This window comes from Cetorhinus maximus, chromosome 4 (assembly GCF_964194155.1).
Source record: "Cetorhinus maximus chromosome 4, sCetMax3.hap1.1, whole genome shotgun sequence".
Lineage (NCBI taxonomy): Eukaryota > Metazoa > Chordata > Chondrichthyes > Lamniformes > Cetorhinidae > Cetorhinus > Cetorhinus maximus.
Window position 1 is genome coordinate 98,360,285 of NC_135882.1, and position 18,542 is coordinate 98,378,826.

The 18,542-nt window shown below is 45.5% G+C and overlaps 1 protein-coding gene across 2 annotated transcripts in view; it reads right to left on the reverse strand.

The window, feature by feature from the left end:
• Positions 1–18,542, reverse strand: part of sntg1 (syntrophin, gamma 1) — a 637,587-nt gene that overhangs the window by 197,650 nt on the left and 421,395 nt on the right. For both annotated transcript variants that reach the window (XM_078539715.1, XM_078539716.1), the window contains exon 3: positions 8,835–8,873. In XM_078539715.1, the coding sequence (XP_078395841.1) occupies positions 8,835–8,873 (39 nt within the window). The remainder of the gene's footprint in view (positions 1–8,834; positions 8,874–18,542) is intronic.

The following is an 18,542-nucleotide window of genomic DNA, read 5'->3' on the forward strand; positions in this document are numbered from 1 at the left end:
AGGTCATGCCTAACAAATTTGATTGAATTTTTTGAGGAGGTGACCAGGTGTGTAGATGAGGGTAGTGTGGTTGATGTAGTCTATATGGATTTCAGCAAAGCCTTTGACAAGGTCCCACATGGGAGACTAATACTGAAGGCAAATGCACATGGGATACAGGGTAATTTGATAAGGTGCATTCAAAATTGGCTTAGTTGTAGGAGACAGAGAGTGATGACAGAAGGCTGCTTTAGTGACTGGAAGCCAGTGTCCAGTGGCATACCACAGGGATCTGTGCTGGGTCCCCTATTATTCGTCATTTATATAAATGACATAGATGACTATGTGGGGGGTAGGATTAGTAAGTTTGCGGAAGACACAAAGATTGGCTGGGTGGTTAACAGTACGGTTGAGTGTCTTGGGCTACATGAAGATATAGATGGGATGGTCAAAAGGGCAGATAAGTGGCAGATGGAATTTAACCCTGAAAAGTGTGAGATGATACACTTTGTAAGGAGTAATTTAACAAGGAAGTATTCAATGAACGGCATGACACTAGGAAGTTCTGAAGAACAAAGGGACCTTGGCGGCTGTGTCCATAGATCTCTGAAGGCAGAGGGGCATGTTAGTGGGATGGTGAAAAAGGCTTAAGGGACACTTGTCTTTATCAATTGAGGCATAGATTACAAAAGTAGGGAGTTCACGTTGGAGTTGTATAGAACTTTGGTGAGGCCACAGCTGAAGTACTGTGTACAGTTCTGGTCACCACCTTATAGGAAGGATGTGATTGCACTGGAGGGGGTGCAGAGGAGATTCACCAGGATGTTGCCTGGGATGAAACATTTAAGTTATGAAGAGAGGTTGGATAGACTTGGGTTGTTTTCGTTGGAGCAGAGAAGAATGAGGGGCGACCTGACCGAGGTGCACAAGATTAAGAGGGGCATGGACAGGGTGGATGGGGAGCAGCTGTTCCCCTTAATTGAAGGGTCAGTCATGAGGGGACACAAGTCAAGGTGAGGGGCAGGAGGTTTAGGGGGGATGTGGGGAAAAACTTTTTTACCCAGAGGGTGGTGATGGTCTGGAATGCGCTGCCTGGGAGGGTGGTGGAGGCGATTTGCCTTGCATCCTTTAAAAAGTACCTGGATGAGCACTTGGCACATCATAACATTCAAGGCTATGGGCCAAGTGCTGGTAAATGGGATTAGGCAGGTAGGCCAGGTGTTTCTCACGCATCGGTGCAGACTCGATGGGCCGAAGGGCCTCTTCTGCACTGTGTGATTCTGTGATTCTGTGACTTGAAAAAAGGAAATTATAATGAAATACAAAAGGAATTTTGTCCAGATTAAATGTAAGAGGAAACTGATAAATAGAACCATAGATACGTGTAAACGGGATATGGAAAGAGTACAAATCGAGATGTGTCCAGTGAGAAAAAAACAGATTGTGCTGGCACTGAGTTCCACAACACTAACTCAAATTTGAAAGTAAAAAAATGAGATGTTTTACATTGGCATACCAGAAAATAAAGAAGGCCAAGGCAATTGTGAAGAATATTGAGGAAAGTAATAAAGGGAAATTAGAAGGAATATGAGAGAATATAATGGAAAATTAGTAAAATCAAAGAAGTAAATAAGAATGATGTATTTTTTGCCAAATCAGTAATAAAAGGGTAGTCAAAGTAAGGATAGGCCCTATTAGAGATGAAAAAGCAAGCCTTTATTGGAGAATAAGGGAATAACAGAGATAGTAAATACATTTCTTGCTTCAGCTTTCACAGATATTGAGATTGTATCACCAGAAGTAGAACAATTAGTGGAGACAAAAAGCATATTAAATAACTTATTAAAGAAAACCTAAGGTAGACAAATCATTGGGAACTACCGGGTTGTATCTAAGGACTCCGAGTGAAGAAGCTCGGGAAGAAATGCTGGAGGCTCTGACAATCATTTTCCATGCCGTTAAAGCGAAATCTTTTATAAGGGAATCAATTATTTTAAAAGATATTCAGCTAGTTATGGAGGGAATTGACAGAGAAGGCAGAATTTAATATCTCCCGGGAGTGGGCTGGGAGGCTGGGGGTGGTGGACTGTGGAGGGCATTTAATTGGAAAGCGTGTAATAGAGATCCCATCGCCTTCCCAACTCCCCCATGTAAGTCGCTGTGGGGAACTTTGAGGTCAGCCTTCCTGTCCTTAGGCCGACTGAGGCCCTTAAATGGCCAATTAAGGGCCACTTGAGGGCCTCAGCCCGCCGGTGCTGGTATTCTCCCAGCAAAGAAAGGGGGAGGTGGCAGACAGTCCGGGGGCGGGGGCGGGGGTGGGGGGGAACTTCCTGTGCTCCATGGAGGAACCTGCCAGTGGCAAGGGTCAACCCCACTGAAAGCCACCCCTCCTCCCTCCCCCACTGACCACTTGCCCTTCCTCCCCACCGACCATCCCTTCCCCCTTGCTGGGCCATGCCTAACTGGCCCTGGCGAACCCACCCCATTTACCTTTTCTTTGGACTTCCAGTGCTTCTCCTGGTCTCCGGCCTACTACAGTACCAGCAGTGGCCACTGCTCCCTTTGTGTTGCTGGGACTGAAAAGCTACTGGCCCTCTGATTGGCCGGCAGTTCTTGGAGGTGGGATCTTTACCCCCAAAGGCTGGGAACTCTGATGGCAGACAGTTACCTGCCTGATAGGCAATTCATTATGTTTGGGCTTCGAGAAATGGCTGAGGTGCCTTTGCCACCTGGTAAATTCAGCCCAGAGAGTTAGCAGGAGAGTGGGATAAGAAGAGATGGTTCAGTTGCACAAAAAAAAACTACAAAGAGCTGATAGACCAATGACCTGTTTCTGCCTGTATCGTTTTATCATTCTAAGTCCTGACACTATGGCCTCGATTCTCACCCTTGAGGTGGATAGCAGGAGTTAGCATAATTCTGAGCTCGGCCTGCCCGCCTCAGGGGAAAGTGCCTGCAAGGGCGGGTTCTTCAATACCGGGGACTGGGTGTGGGCCTGAAGTTGGGCCAGCCAATCCGGGAAGAAGTTTACAGGCAGTCACAGGGGCTGCTGGGCACGGAGGCAGCTGTTTGAAGGGCCGCCTCAGTTCTGTGGGACTTTGTCCTGGGTAAAATAAAAACCCAAAGGCTCTCCAGGCCTCACCCCTCACACCCCCTCACCCTCCAAACACTCCCCATGCCCCATCCATGCCACCTCATGCCCCCACCCACCCCCATGGCCCCTCATGCCTCCAATGCTAAGCCCTGCCTTTCCACCCACCCATGGCTCTTCATGGCTGCCATGCCAAGCTCTGGTGCTGTGATGTCATTGACCCACTATACACTGAATCCTTTAGCGACAATAGGATATGTAAAAGAAGAGCATTTTTAAATAAAATAATTCATTTATAACTTTGTTACGTTTAAAAAAAAAAGTAATTTGAGTACAAGGTAATCATGAGGCTTGGCTGAGAGTCCAGACATCCATTAGGGTACTAAAACACCAGCACCCAGAGAAAACATTGCTTAATTGACAGCTCAGGCTCTCTGGTCACTGTGCCAATTTCACAATGCTTGTTTGCCCGAGTTAAGTGGTTTCAAGGGTTTGTGGTTTTATTAATACTTTAAAGGATCTGGTTGATTGACACTTCCATTAGCTTGTAGTCAAATAGCTTTTTATTTCAACACAGGAGAACATTGTGAATGAATTACTTTTTTAAAGTTTTTTTTTAAACACATACTTCTGTCACTACAGGGTTCATTGGTTCCAGACTGTGTAAAGTGGATCAATGGATATGGAAGTGCCATAGCTTAGTATGAGGTCATGAGAAGCCATATGGGGTGGGTAAAAGGGCAGAGTTTGGCATAGGGGGCATGAGGGGCCATGAGGTGTGAGTGTAAGAGATGAGCTTAGCGTACGGAGCATGAAGGATCATAGAGGGCGGGTGAGAAGCACGAGGAGGACCTTTTGAACTTACCTTTTTAAAAGTTCCCTCAAGCACACCAGGATCCACGACTCTTTAAAAACCTGGCCCAACTCCATTAAAATTGCAGAGGAGAACGACTTGCCTTTCTCCACATTGGAGCCGGCCAGGTCGGGAGTGCCGGATGCAGGAACCAGCTCACACCCTCTAATGGTGCTCCTGAAAATCAGACAGCCGGGAAAGTGTTGAGAATCCTGGAATCCGTTCTTGCCCACCATTTTTAAAGGGCTCCCGAGTCATCCCAACTGGGTGAAAATCCAGGCCCATGCTTTTGGTGCCATTTGACATTTCTGAAAGTCCTTCCCTGCTTGTCCTCTTCCACTAACTCAATTCCATCAGAGTATTAACCCGCTTGGAATGAATTTACTGTCAGCTGAAACCCACTGAAACATCTAGTCTCCATAGAATCAGGACAAACACTAACCTGCTTGGTTGCACATCTGATTCCTATCAGTGAAAGGAGTGCAATGCCCTGTGCTAGACTGTATTTTGGTCCATCATAAAATATTCTTATTTTTATCTTTTCCATACGAAAACATTTTTGTGTTGACAGCAATTTCTCGATTTGGGACTGGGTTTTGAGCCTCCCACATCCCACCAGATGCTTTCAGCAGGGGGTTGTGGGGAGGGGGGCACATAAAAAATGTCGGGTTGCTAGACCGCCACATTCCTGCCCACTCCCAAACTGGTCCTCATAAAGCGGGGGGTGGGTAAGTCACCCACTAGCCTGCTCCCACCCTGAGACCTATTGAGGGCTTTAAGTGGCCAACTGTTGCCCACTGAAGGCTGTCAATCTGCCTCCACTGCCAAAGTACGCTTGGCATGGCCCCAGGAAAGAGTTATTTGTTTTACCAAGTTGGTGAAAAAGCAGGAAGGAAAGGGCAACATCATTTAGGTGGTGCCCGGTGTACAACAGGGGCACCCCACAAAATGTTACCCCTCCCATTTTGTGCCTCCAAGCCTGCCCTCCAAAACCTGCCCTCCCCCCGCCTTGCTCCCCTCCCTAGGATGCCTAATCCCTCCCCACCCTTAAAGCCCGGGACCTATGCAGATCCAGGCTCCAACTTTGACCTCTGTGGTCTTCCTTGCAGGCCCAGCAGCACCCACTACTGAGCTCTGGCACTGCTGGAACTGCTGGAGCTGCCAGCCAATCAGGTTGTGTTATTGCTGCAGGATAGCCTTTTTTAAAGCCAGTCAGTTTGGAACCAACTTTCCTTCCGGGGTTGGGAGGAAGGGGGTGGGTGTGAGCAGCATGTCCCTTGTAAAATCAAACCCTTGTATTCTATAATTGTATATGTAGATAGCATAGAGTATTAATCATGGAAGCAATATTGTAACTTATATGGCTGAACATTTGGATCAGATCTGACAGAACAAAGAATAAAGACCAAGAAAGGAGGGCTGATTTTCAATTGCCAGCTGCCTGCTTCTCACCTGTAAAATGAGCAGCTGGTCATTGGAAATCAGGGGTGGGAAGTAGTGTTATCACCTCTGTTGCTCCATTGCCACCCAAAGCCCGCCTGATATGACTTTGAGGCGCAGTTGTAAACAAATGAACAGCATGTTCTTAAAGGAACCACTGATAACTACTCCACAAAAAGCCCTGGAATATTTTGGGGCAACACTGGTTCCACAACAGTAATGCTGCCCACTGCCAACATTCCCCTTGAATTTGGTTCCCACTCACCCCTTGGCCTTACCTGACACACAGCTAGGCATAGGAGATGAAAGATATTGTGCCCTCCCGCCAGTGAGCTGCAGCACAGCGCCTGCTTGATGCCCGCAACTCATTAGCTACATTCAAATCAGGCCCAAACCCAAAAATGGTTTGCTCCTCCCCATACAGTTAGCAGGCTTATTTTGGGACGAGGTTGAAAATCCTCTTGGTTCTTGTAAAGGTAGTGATCACTTTTCAGTTCATTCATATCCAATTCTAGGTGCACAACAGGCAATGGTAAAATTGCTGCTTTGTTGAATTGTGTGCTTTCTAAGTCTGTTATCTGCATGGCCACAGCAGTGCCTAATCTGTCTGTACTTGTTGTACATTCTATCTTGTCATCAGTCGCAATTTGCTGGCCAAACTAATTAATGGGATTTGGACAACCAATGATTTGACTCAATATTTGTGATTCCGAGCAGAAAAAAATATCTCCCACTGCAAGATGGTGGGGAGGAGACACAAGAAAGCTTTGACAACCTGAAGGAAGATGTTGGTTAGAACAAAACAAAAACCACCACAAACCAATCATTTCCATACCAAAAGGAAACACAATAATAAAAAAACTCTCCATTGTCAAGTTCCACAAATGTGGAAAATTAGCAGTTCAGTTTCTTATTCAACTAAGGCAGTGAAGTATGAGTTTCAGGATATGGATTGATATTTTGCTTTAGAAAAGTTAAATGAACAGGAAATACCCAAGTCTTCCAGTCTTCTTCTTGTTTTGTTTTAATGGATTGATGGATCCAATCGATTTAAAATAGACATGAGAATCACTCCTGAGACACAATAGCTGAGGCAAATAGAAATAAACAATGCTTGCTGACTAAACATTGTTAAACAGCATAATCTGGGAGAATCTGCCTTCCCTAATGAATAACCTATTTTAATGGTTTGTGTTGTGACAATGAATATTAACTTTCAATCAATTGTTTAAAAAGGGAATAAAGCAATGACTAATTAATTCTTATGTTCCTGCAACCAAATTAAATTTCCGATCACATATTGCAGTGGCCATTGATGACATAATCCTTTATAGTATTAAATTCATGTTTTATAATGCAATATTTTCCTCTAACCACTAACGCATAAACCATCTGTCAAGGTTTTGCCATTATAAATTCTTAGACTGCATTTATAATGGAAATTACCTATGCAACCCTGTAATTAAATCCTCTTGCAAATGATGGCTTTCATTTTCCAGCTCCCCAGCCTATATTATAAAGAAACACCTATTCTCCAACCAACTCTACTTTTCTATTTCTCAACATGCACATATTTCTATTTCGTGTTAAATAATAATATAAAATCAAATTATTATATGGGGAAAAGGACAGAGTTTAAAATGGGGATTGAATTACATCTGCAATTCTCGGCCTCACTATCCACTTCCCTCTAACTATGATTCATTTGAAGATTGCACTTAGTTTTGATTTGCAAGGGGTAATTTTGATGTTGGGCAGTAGTGTAAAGGGAGCGATATGAGTTCAGCTGGCCATTCCAGCCAAAAGTCCATTGATTTTTGGTGCAACTGGATGATCCTGACGGTGGGCGGGGCTGGAAATTCCAGCCCAGAATTACCGTTTCATGTCGATGTCTTTTGCACAAAATCTATGGATGTTGTTTTCTATTTTTAGAAACTAGAGTGTTAATCTTACCTTTGATTTTGGTAATATTGGACAGCTGTGCAGTGGGTTAGACATTGGCCTTTTACCTCTGCAACCTGGGCTTAAGTTCAATTCAGACTCAAAAATGCAAGTTTTCTTTGTCTGGTGTACGGGTCCTGTGTAAAATGATGTTGGGAAGTCTTAATCTAGCTCCTAGTGGACAAGGGACTACAGCACAATACTGTTTCTAATTTAGTATTGATTGGTAAATTCACTCAGTCAGGATTAAGGATGGTCGGTGTGAAAAAGTGAGAAACGGGTGTTGTAAGAATATTCTTCTGTAGTTGGGGCTCAAGGACATTGTCGGGACAGACTTGAAGGAACTTTAATTGGCATTTAACTGTGCCATATATGTCACCTGGTAGTGCTTGACACTGACTTTAGAGCTTGAACTGAAATATGTTCCATTCTCAAGGACTAACATCCCTCAACTTTAGGGGCACATAAAGTAAATGTCAAATATTACATTTATCATGTGAGTTCATCCAGTAAGACTCCATTAGCCATAGCGACAGAAACCTGACCAATCAGGACAATAATGTTCATTTGCAACCCTGAAGATGTATAGCTGCCACTAACCAGTCAAATGGCAGCCATGGGCTGTAGGAAATTAAGCAGGAAAATGAATTGTAAATCACGATTCAGTGTTAAGGACATTTCTGGATTTTGAAGGGCTATTTTTTAGATCCGTGATATAAAAATAAAAGTATTTACTTTAATATGTGAAATCAATCTTTTGAATATTGAAATCAGAACCAAAGGGAAAATTACAATTAATCTTTTAAAGACTATAGCATACATTTCTATAATTCATATTGAATTTTAAAGCATACATCTTGTGAAAATCTACCCCTGCACAGTATCGCTGGTCAGCATAGGCATCAGAAAAAGGTTACTTAAAACTATAGGGCTGATTCTGTGACCTGCATTCATAGCCGACAAGACTCTGCAATGGGAACAGCACTGGGAGTACAGCCTTGTGTAATTCAGGCTATATTTAATTAAGTATCTGATTATGTCTGGCCTCTTCTGCACTTCCAATGATTCATTTAATGTCCAAAGCTTGGGACATTACTTTTATTTTGCATGAAGGAAAATTAAATATCTGAGTGGCACACTGGAGCTTTTAAAAAGTTAATTCTGTTTAAAGCATCCTTTAATCAGCGCTACTCCATTGATTAAGTGCCAATGAGCCCACTGAAATAGAGTGTTTAAAGTTCAAATGGTAGTTGGTGGGGTGGTGATTAGCCTCCAGTATTCTCTATCCATTGGCAACACAGAACTAGTTAAAGTAATAATTGTATGGGGAAAATATCACATTGAATGGATACTCTGCCAAAGCTGTTCACAGTTTTTAAATTAACTCCATTTCAATGGGTGGAATAATTTCTATCTGATCATATAAATTTGTCCATTAGAATAAATTGTCCACCTGCTCAATTATTCCTTAAAAAGTCACTAGTAAAGCTTTAATAAAAAATAAGCAGACTTCTGAAATAAAGTTGTTACCAATTTCACTTCTGTCTTGGTGCAGATATCAGGGAGTAGCTGAGAAAAGAAAAAAAAAAGTTTATTTCCCTTTTTCCAGCAGTTCAACATTGGAATTGACATTATTCGCATTAAAAAAAATTGGAAAACATGCCCCATGCATAAAGTGGCATTAAATGCTTTATGCTGATGTTTAGCTTTGCATTAATAATAGAAAATGCAGGCAAAGGCAATATTCCTTCTAGGGAGTATTAATAAGGATTTTTTGCAAAGGAGAACAGAGGAAGAAAAAATCTTCCAACAATGCTAAAAACTGAGACAATCCCCAGGCAGCTTACTAAAATGTAATCATTTCTGGAAAAAGTGATTCTATTTTTTATTTGCTTTTTATAGAACAGTAAATGTGCTAACATTCCGTATCAAGCACAATCAGAGATGATGCATTATAATATTCTATTGCAGTTTGGCTTTCTTCCTGTTTAAATTCAGGCTGTTGAAGAATTATTATTTTGAAGGAATGTTACTGAATATGATACATTCTGTTAAAACGTGGCATTGCTTGACTAGACGCATGGCAACTTACATTTTTGGATTGACCATTTCCACGAGCCCTGGTGACACTTCTATGACCACCAAGGTATCATTGAATATGGAAACAATTATTAAATATGTTTTGCTAAAAATGAACTTCTGCATGAAAATGGATTTCATAATCCACACCAAATAACTGAAGACCTGTGCTCCAGATCTTAGCGTGTCTCCAGCCAAGCTGTTCCAGTGCACCTACAACACTGGCATCTACCCAACAAGGTGGAAAATTGCCCAGTTATGTCCTGCCCACAAAGTGCAGGACAAATCCAACCCGGTCAATTACCGCCCCATCACAACAATTGCATTGAAATGATACTCTCCCAAAGCTGTTCAATTTTTGAATTAATTCCACTTCAATGGGTGGGTAATTTCTATCTGATTCTTTAAATTTATCCATTAGAAACCTGCTCAATTTTTCTTTAGAAGCTCATCAACCAGGCCTTAACAAACAAGGCCTTCTCAAAAAAAATCAGCAAAATGATAGAGTGTGTCATCAACAGGCCTGTTCAGCAGCATTTACACAAAAATAACCTGTTCATCAATCTTCAGTTTAGGTTTTGCCAGTGCCACTTGGCCCCTGAACTCATTACAGCCTTGGTCCAAACATGGACAAAAGATCTGAACCCAAGATACAAGGTGAAAGTGACAGCCCTTGAAATCAAGGCCTCATTTGACCAAGGATCAAGAACTCCTAATAAAAGTGAAGTCAAGGGGAATCGGAAGGGGGAGGGGGCGGTGGGGGGGTAAATGCTCCACTGATTGGAGGCATAATTAGTACAAAGGAAGATGGTTGTAGTTGCTGGAGGTCAATCATCTCAGCCTCACGACATCACTGTAGGAATTCTTCAGCGTAGTTTCCTGGACCCAAACATCTATAGCCGCTTCATCAATGACCTTTCCTCCTTCAGAAGGTCAGAGGTGGGATTGCTCGCTGATGATTACACAATGCTCAGTACCTTTGAAACTCTTCAGATCCTGAAGCAGTCCATGTCGATAAGCAGCAAAACCTGGATACCATTCAGGCTTGGGTTGATATGTGGTAAGTGGTTCGCACCACACAAGGTCCAAGCAATGACCATCTCCAACATGAGAGAATCTAACCATCTCTCCTTGACATTCAATGGCAATATCATCATTGAATCCATCATCATCAACATCTTGGGGGGGTTACCATTGACCAGAAACCGAACTGGACTAGCCATATAAATACTGTGGCTACAAGAGCAGGTCAGAGGCTGGGAGTTCTGCAGCGAATAACTCACCTCCTGACTCCCCAAAGCCTATCCACCATATACAAGATATGAGCCAGGAATGTGATGGAATACTCCCCCACTTGCCTGGGTGAGTGTAGCTCCATCAACACTCAAGAAGCTGAACACCATCCCAGAGTGGAAATTGGATTTAACAGGGCCCGTTAAACCAAGATAAAAGCAAAATACTGCGGATGCTGGAAATCTGAAACAATTACAAAAATTGATGGAAAAACTCAGCGGGTCTAACAGCATCTGCGGAGAGGAAGACACTCTTCTCCACAGATGCTGTCAGACCTGCTGAGTTTTTCCAGCAATTTTTGTTTTTGTCCTGTTAAACCAAGGTTAGCTTGTCGACTCAAGCTACTGCCTCAGTAGTGAAATTCTGACCCTAAAACAATTGTTAAATTTAAAACCGAAATTGATATATCTTTCCGAGGCAAGGGTATTAAGGAGTTCAAAACCAAAATGGATAAATGGAGTTAAGATACAGATCAACCATAATCTAATTGAACGGTGGAACATAATTAATTGGCTGAATGGCCCACTATGTTCCTATGTTTATGGGCAGAATCATCCCAGATTTGCACGAAGTGTGGTAGCGGGCGGGTAAAATGACGTTTTACCCACCGGCCGCGATGCCGTATCATCCCAAAGCCACCATATTATTTATGCACTACCAGGAAACACGCCATTTTGATGGCGAGCGGGCTCTCATTTGCCCGTCCGCCATTACTCCGCCACCACATCACGCCAGGTGCCACATTTAAAGTCCAGCCGCAAGCACACATCTCAGTGCTTCCAGCCCACCACTGCTGCATGGAAGACATTGCCCTGAAACTGAAGACTGCAGCCCCCAGGTTCAGTGACCCGTCCCTCAAGCACCTTTTGGATACCGTGGAGGCCTGCCGGGATGCCCTGCACCCCCGCTCTGGCCACAGGATGGGCAGCAACATCACTAACCCGGCTTAGGAAGCGGTGGCAGTCAGCGCCAATGTACTTCAAAAGAGGACAGCCACCCAGTGCCGCAAGAGGGTGAATTACCTCATCCGTTCTGCCAGGGTAAGTCACTTTTCTCATCATTCTCAATTCACATAATCACAAACCCATCACATATCCACAGCGCCCTCACTCACTGCCAATTAAAGGGACATCACCATTCACTCTCTCACACTCACCGTCATTGAGCTCATCCCATCCATGGGACCACTCACCACCCACACAGACCAGGCACATTTATCATCTGGCTTGGCAGACGTCCTGCTTACACTCTCTCCATCTCTATCCATGCAGAACAAGCTGGCACACAACAAGAGAGAGGTCACTGACTGGTGGCAGAATGCCTGAAATCAAGGTCCTCAAGGGCTTTGAAAACAGAGCAATCCAGCTGGCCGGCTACGATCTGGACCAGTCCTGTGCTGACAGTGAGGTTGTTGCTGCTCCACCAAGTGAGGACCCAGCAGTGCAACATCCATCAGACAACCATGCTGTGAGTGATGTGTCTTGTTTCACAGGCCACTGCCATGCACTAATTATCTCCCCTTGCTTTCGCAGGCGCATCTGCCAAACAGCCGACGAAGTCCACAACCCAGAGCTTCCAATCAAGCCCAAAGAAACCTTTGAAGAGGAATCTGGAGGCACCCTCTTTGAAGTCCTGTCACAGAGCTCACCCACACCCTTCACCAGCGCAGAGACCTTGGTGGGACCTAGCTTTAGAACAAACCTGGGATCACAATCTGGTGAGCACATCGCACTGTCTGATCCACAGCAGGTGGCGACAGGGACTTCCCAGGTTTCTGGCACTCGGAAGACTGCTGGAGGCTGGAAATTTGCTGAGTCCGAATCAGATGACGAGCCTCTGGACTCGGTCATGTCTCAGTTGCTGGAGCTGCAAAGGTAAACTCGGGAACATCAGGAAGGGATGTCCGCTACACTCCTCAGATTACAAGGCACGATGGAGGAGTCTGACGGCTTCACTCTGAAGTGATAGCACCGGCATGCCAACACACCAAGGTAGGATGGCAGCCGCCATGGAGATCTTGGTCCAGAATTTCGCTCCTACACTGCTGTGCAGGCTCAACTCCATCACTGATGCCATACTGCCCTCCAGCAGTGTCTACATGACAGGGGTGCCGGGCAGCTCGATCTTGCCCCAGCCTGGGGCCTCTGGGCGTCACAGGGAGGAGGATCAGCATTTGCATATTCCGGGCCCATCCATTCAGGTGACTCCGGAAGTGTCCAGCCCATCCAACTCTGCTCTTCCTGTAACCTCAGCAGCTCCAGCTCCACAGGCCAAGGAGGGTCCCACAGCCACACAGCAGGACCCCAAAAGCAGGCTGGGGCCCTCCAAGTCTCGACCCTCCAGAGGATGACCACCGAGGTCATCACAGACAGGGCATCACAGTCAGCAGGCTGCCTCCACCTCCGCTGTGGATGGCCGGAGAGCACCAAGACATAGTGGCAGGGTTAGGAAAGTTAAGGAGAATTAGTTGCACAACCTGGGATGGGTGATCACTTGTAAATACTGTCACTATTGTCAATAAACTCCCAAGAACGTCTCCCTGCCTATGGCTCCTTGTTCTGCTGAGTAGTGTTCTTGTCACTCAGATGTGAAACCTTTCTGCACAAGATAAAACAGGTGTCTCAACCCAGGGCCTCTTCCCTGTGCTCTGTGCAGCCTTCAGACCAAAGTGATGGTCCAGCCTCACACTCCCTGGACACATTACTGATGCCTGCACCTCGACGGTGCTTGTCATTGCTGCTAGAATGTAGTGGGCAGGCGTCACAGAGTTCTCTCAATCTCTCTGTGTGCTCTCAGCACCTTTAAGGTGGGGCTGGCCCCTATCTCTTCAACATTTGTGACCAGTGATGCTGCACTCCTGAAGGGCTCAGGTGCTGAAGGCAGACAAAGGATCAGATGCTTCTAAAGTTTCATGGCTGCATCTCCATGATATGACCCGGATCACAGAGCGCCGGTGAGCTGCCCTTGGCCAGACATTCTCAGAAGCTTTGTGAAGGTCTATGGAGTGTCTTCACTGAACATCATCATCATCCTCTGCAATTGAGCGACTATTAGGGCGTTCACTGCGTCTCCATGACAGGACCATTCTCACAGAGCGTATACATGCTACCATAAGCCAGACTGGAGTCAAACAATCATAGATGCAATGTGAGGATCTATGGGGTCACCTCACTGCAGGTCATCATAATCCTCCACAAATCTAGCAGCTATGAAGGTCTCCTGAGCACGCCTGCCTCATCTGCCATGCGAGGGACTCATCCTCTTCATCATCGCCTCTGAGGACCTCCTCACCCTCATCCCTGTCGACGTCCTCCTCATCGGAGGAGATGTGCAGCTCTTCCATCTCCTCCACAGCCAGCTTGTCTTCTGTTGGAGCGCCAGCTTGTAAATGGCGCAGCAGACGATGACGATGCGTGACACCCTCTGCGGACTATATTGCAGGGCTCCACCAGACTGATCCAGGCACCAGACCCTTATCTTCAGCATCCCGATGGTTTGCTCCACCAAGTTGCGAGTTGCAGCATGAGCCTCATTATACCGTCGCTCTGCAGCAGTCTGAGGCCGCTGCACGGGTGTCATCAGCCACACCCTCTGTGGGTAGCCCCTGTCCCTGAGGAGCCATCCCTGAATCTTCAGTGGACCCTGGAAGACCCCAAGGATCTGTGACCGATTCAGGATGTAGGCGTCGTGCACACTCCCTGGAAATCCTGCGCAGATCTGTAGGACGCATTTCTGGATGTCGCACGCCAGCTGCACATTCAGCAAGTGGAACCCCTTACAGTTGATGTAGTCCACCATGTGTTGTGACGGAGATCTGAGCACCACGCGAGTGCAGTCAATCACACCCTGAATCTGTGAGAAACCCAAGATCTGGGCGAATCTAATTGCTCTTGCATCCTGGCGAAATGCACAAAGTTGTGTGCCCTCGCAAAGATGGCATCCATGACCTCATGGATGCATTTGTGGATGGAGGCTTGTGATATCCCACAGAGGTCACCTGTGCCTGAAAGGAGCCACTGGTGTAGAAATTGAGTGCCGCGGTCACTTTCACGGCCTCTGGCAGTGGATGCCCTCCATGTCCCTGTGGTGCCAAACCCTGCAGTAGCTGGCAGATGTGACTACCCAGTTCCCTAGACATGCGCAATGTTCAGTGACACTGGTTCTTGGTCATCTGCAGGAATGAAAGGCAGCATCTATAGACCCTGGGTGTCGCTAGGTGCCAGCCTGCGATGGCTCGCTGTGTCTGTTGGGCGGCGTGTGCAGGAGCCCCAGCCACCCCTTCCTCCTGAGGTTGCTGTTCCTGGCTCTGCACAGCCAGGAGCCTCAGTCGCTCTCTCCTCCGTCGTCTTTGCACTCTGTAAGCCATCAGGCATACAGCTAGTTCACCAGGCTCCATGGTCCTGATGTACTCCTCCTGCTGGTGAAAGAGAGAGACATGTGGTTAGCATGGGTGTACTAAGAACCTCTCCTGGTTAAGTGTGGCAGCTCCTTAACACATCCCAGAGAGTGCTGGACACTACTTTGATTAGCACGTTGCACGGCTGCCCTGTTAGCTTGAACCATGGGGGAGACTGGTCCAAACTGGGGTGCTGACATTGCAAGGGGCTGTGAGCGCCTCCAGCAGTGACTGCTCCATGGCCAGCTTTAGCGAGGAGATTATACAACATGTGCAGTCATCCAACTGCTTTGCAGTCCACTAAAATGCTCATGAATTTGCCGTGTGTGCCTGGGGGATTGATGGGTGAGGGGGTTGGGAGTGGGGGGGGGGGGGGGGGGGGGGGGAAATGCTCTGGAGCACTTGGTGGGACTTTGATGTCTCTGCATTGCTTGAGTGGGCAGATAAGCTAGGAGCCCGACTCCAATCATATCAATGTGGCTGCGTCTGAACTGTCTCAGCTGCAGAGGAATGGCCACTTTACACAAGTTTCCCTAATGCTTGGCCACTTCCCTTGCCCACCCGACCCCTCCCACCCAGAATGCTTATGTGCCATATTCAGTGACAGGGCTGCCCTTGCCCCCCACCCCGCTCCCCACAATCGCAACCAGTCGCCTCAACGGCAGGGCTGCCCTTGCCCCCACCACCCACCCCCTTCACCTAAACGCCAGGGCTAACCTTAGCCCCAACCCCCCAATGCCCCTGAAACTTGAAGTCCAACAGGCGACCCTGGCGAGCGCTGCACAACGTTGCTGTGCACTCACCTCCGAGTTCCCCTCAAAGTGCAGGCCGCCAAGTGCATGCCTTTTATGTGCTGTTGTGAAACACGTCATGTGCTTTCCCGCTGATGTGGAAGGACGATCCAGCTGGGGGAGATGATTCCGGCGGGCTGGCCTGATAATGATATGCTGATGTATTACAATAAGGCTTCTGATGTCCGATGGTGGGAAACGCAGCCCACCATCGGCAGGCTGAGTGGACAATCGCAAACTGGTTTCTCGGCATTGTAAAACCGATTGCGCCATATTGTCTGCTCACGCCACCAATCACGCCCGACGCCAGCGGGCACGGAAAATTCCGCCCTATATTCCTATAACACATTAATTTCTTTATTTTACTTGGGACCCATGATGATTTTTCACTTCTAGATTCAAAATTCCATTCCTTCCAGGGAATTTTTATCCATGTTTCATGAAAAAAAATATCATTGTGCTGGAGGAGCCAGGTGCAGGTCTAATTCAGGCTGACTGTTGGGCAATAAATGTAAGTTCCACAAAATTAAGCTTCAGATATTTTTCTTGTGATAACCATTGATGAGTTTGACAAACAATGATAAAAGTTGGAAAAGGAGAGGACAGGAATATTAAGGACAAATAGAAAATGAAATGAAACAGAAACCAATGGAATGAAAAGAATGTGGTCAAGAGAGCAAGATATTGAAGGGGTTTAGCAAAGAAAGTGATGAGCTGTAGAAGCATGAGCAAGAAGTTAAATCAACAAGCTAGAGAAATAAACTACAAAGGAAGCTGGCGAAATGGAAAGGAATGGGAACACCATGACCTGCAAGTTCCCCTCCAAGCCACTCACCATCCTGACTTGGAAATATATCTCCGTTCCTTCACTGTCACTGGGTCAAAATTCTGGAACTCCCTCCCTAACAGCACTATGGATGTACCTACACCACATGGACTGCAGTGGTTCAAGAAGGCGGCTCACCACCACCTTCTCAAGGACAATTAGGAATGGGCAATATAAGCTGGCCTAGTCAGCAACGCTCACATCCTGTGAAAGAATTAAAAAACATAGCTTGCTGGGAAAGTGATCAAGTGCAGATGCAGTTGGCAAGATGGAAATGAAACATCAAGGAACTCATATGTAAGGAACTTATATCAAGGAACTTAGATACAAGCCACAAACTGTTGGAAAAAACTGGCAATATGGGAAAGTGGTGAGAGTGAAATTAAAGTTCAGTCATTGAGCTATAAAATGAAGGCAGGTAGATGAAAATATCTAGAGCAATAGACAAAGAAATAAATCATTTTTATTTACATGTTATCTTAAGATCCTCAGGGCATCGAAAAGTACCTTAAAATCAATGGATCACTTCTGATGTGCAGTCACTGTTGCATGTGAGTGAAAATAGCAGCCATTCTGTGCACAAAGATGTCCCATAAACAGCTAAAGAATTAATGACCATAGAATCTGCTTTTGTTGGTGTTGGTGGAGGGAGGAATGCTGGTCATCAGCCTACTACCATACATTCTCTTCCCTCCATTTGAGCAGGCTGGCAAACCGTAGCTTAATGACCCGCATATGGCAGTAGCAATGATAGCGAAACTGTTGGCATTTGCTATCATTACACCTCTGAAACTTACAGCAACTTCTGGAATCCACATATGAGCAGTTGAGCTTGGAAATCCAGAAGTTGACGCCAGTGATTCTAGAAATCAATGAACTGATGAGAACCCCCTCTTTTTTCCAATAGTCTCACTAAAATAACTTTTGAAAAAGTTGCAATTTGTTGAGTGAGGGATAAGTGGTTTTAACAGAGTATTAAGTACATAATTACTCCGGAACAACATCTCTAGCCCTGAATAAAACTAATCTTATATTACGGAATGTCAATTTTCTCTATTGTGCTAAATTTTTAAAATTATTTTTTAATTTATGGCATTGCCGATTCTACATTAATCCCACGTGTATGCCCCAATATTTATTTTTATCTCTGTAAAATTATATTCACAAGTGAAGCATAATTAGTGCTTTTAACTTTTGTGTTTGTTGTCTGTGTGAATTCTTAAATCTTATTGGCTTCTTACCCTGCTTGATGGTATCATAGCTGCTAGATGCCCAGAGATTCCCTTGATTCAAATTAATTTCAAAGAAGATGACATCTACTCCACGAATATTGTTAGATCCTTATGGGCAGCTTTCTTAAAATTCAACAGCGAATGTATCACTTCACCACTGACTGCCAAATCAGGGCCATTTTTTCTTTATTCATTCATGGGATGTGGGCGTCGCTGGCTAGGCCAGCATTTGTTTCCCATCCTTAATTGCCCTTGTTCAGAGGGCATCTAAGAGGCAGCCACATTGCTGTGGGTCTGGAGTCACATGTAGGCCAGACCATGTAAGGACAGCAGATTTCCTTCCCTAAAAGACGTTAGTGAACCAGATGGGTTTTTACAACAACTGACAATGGTTTCATCGTCATCATTAGACTTTTAATTCCAGATTTTTATTGAATTCAAATTCCACCACCTGTTATGGCGGGATTCGAACCCACGACCCGGAGCATTACCCTGGGTTTCTGGATTACTAGCCCAGTGACAATACCACTACAGCAGCGCCTCCCCCATCTTAATCAAAATATGGCCTCACCAATAATGCTCTCATTGGTGCTACACTGATGTTTCAGCCTTGATTACATG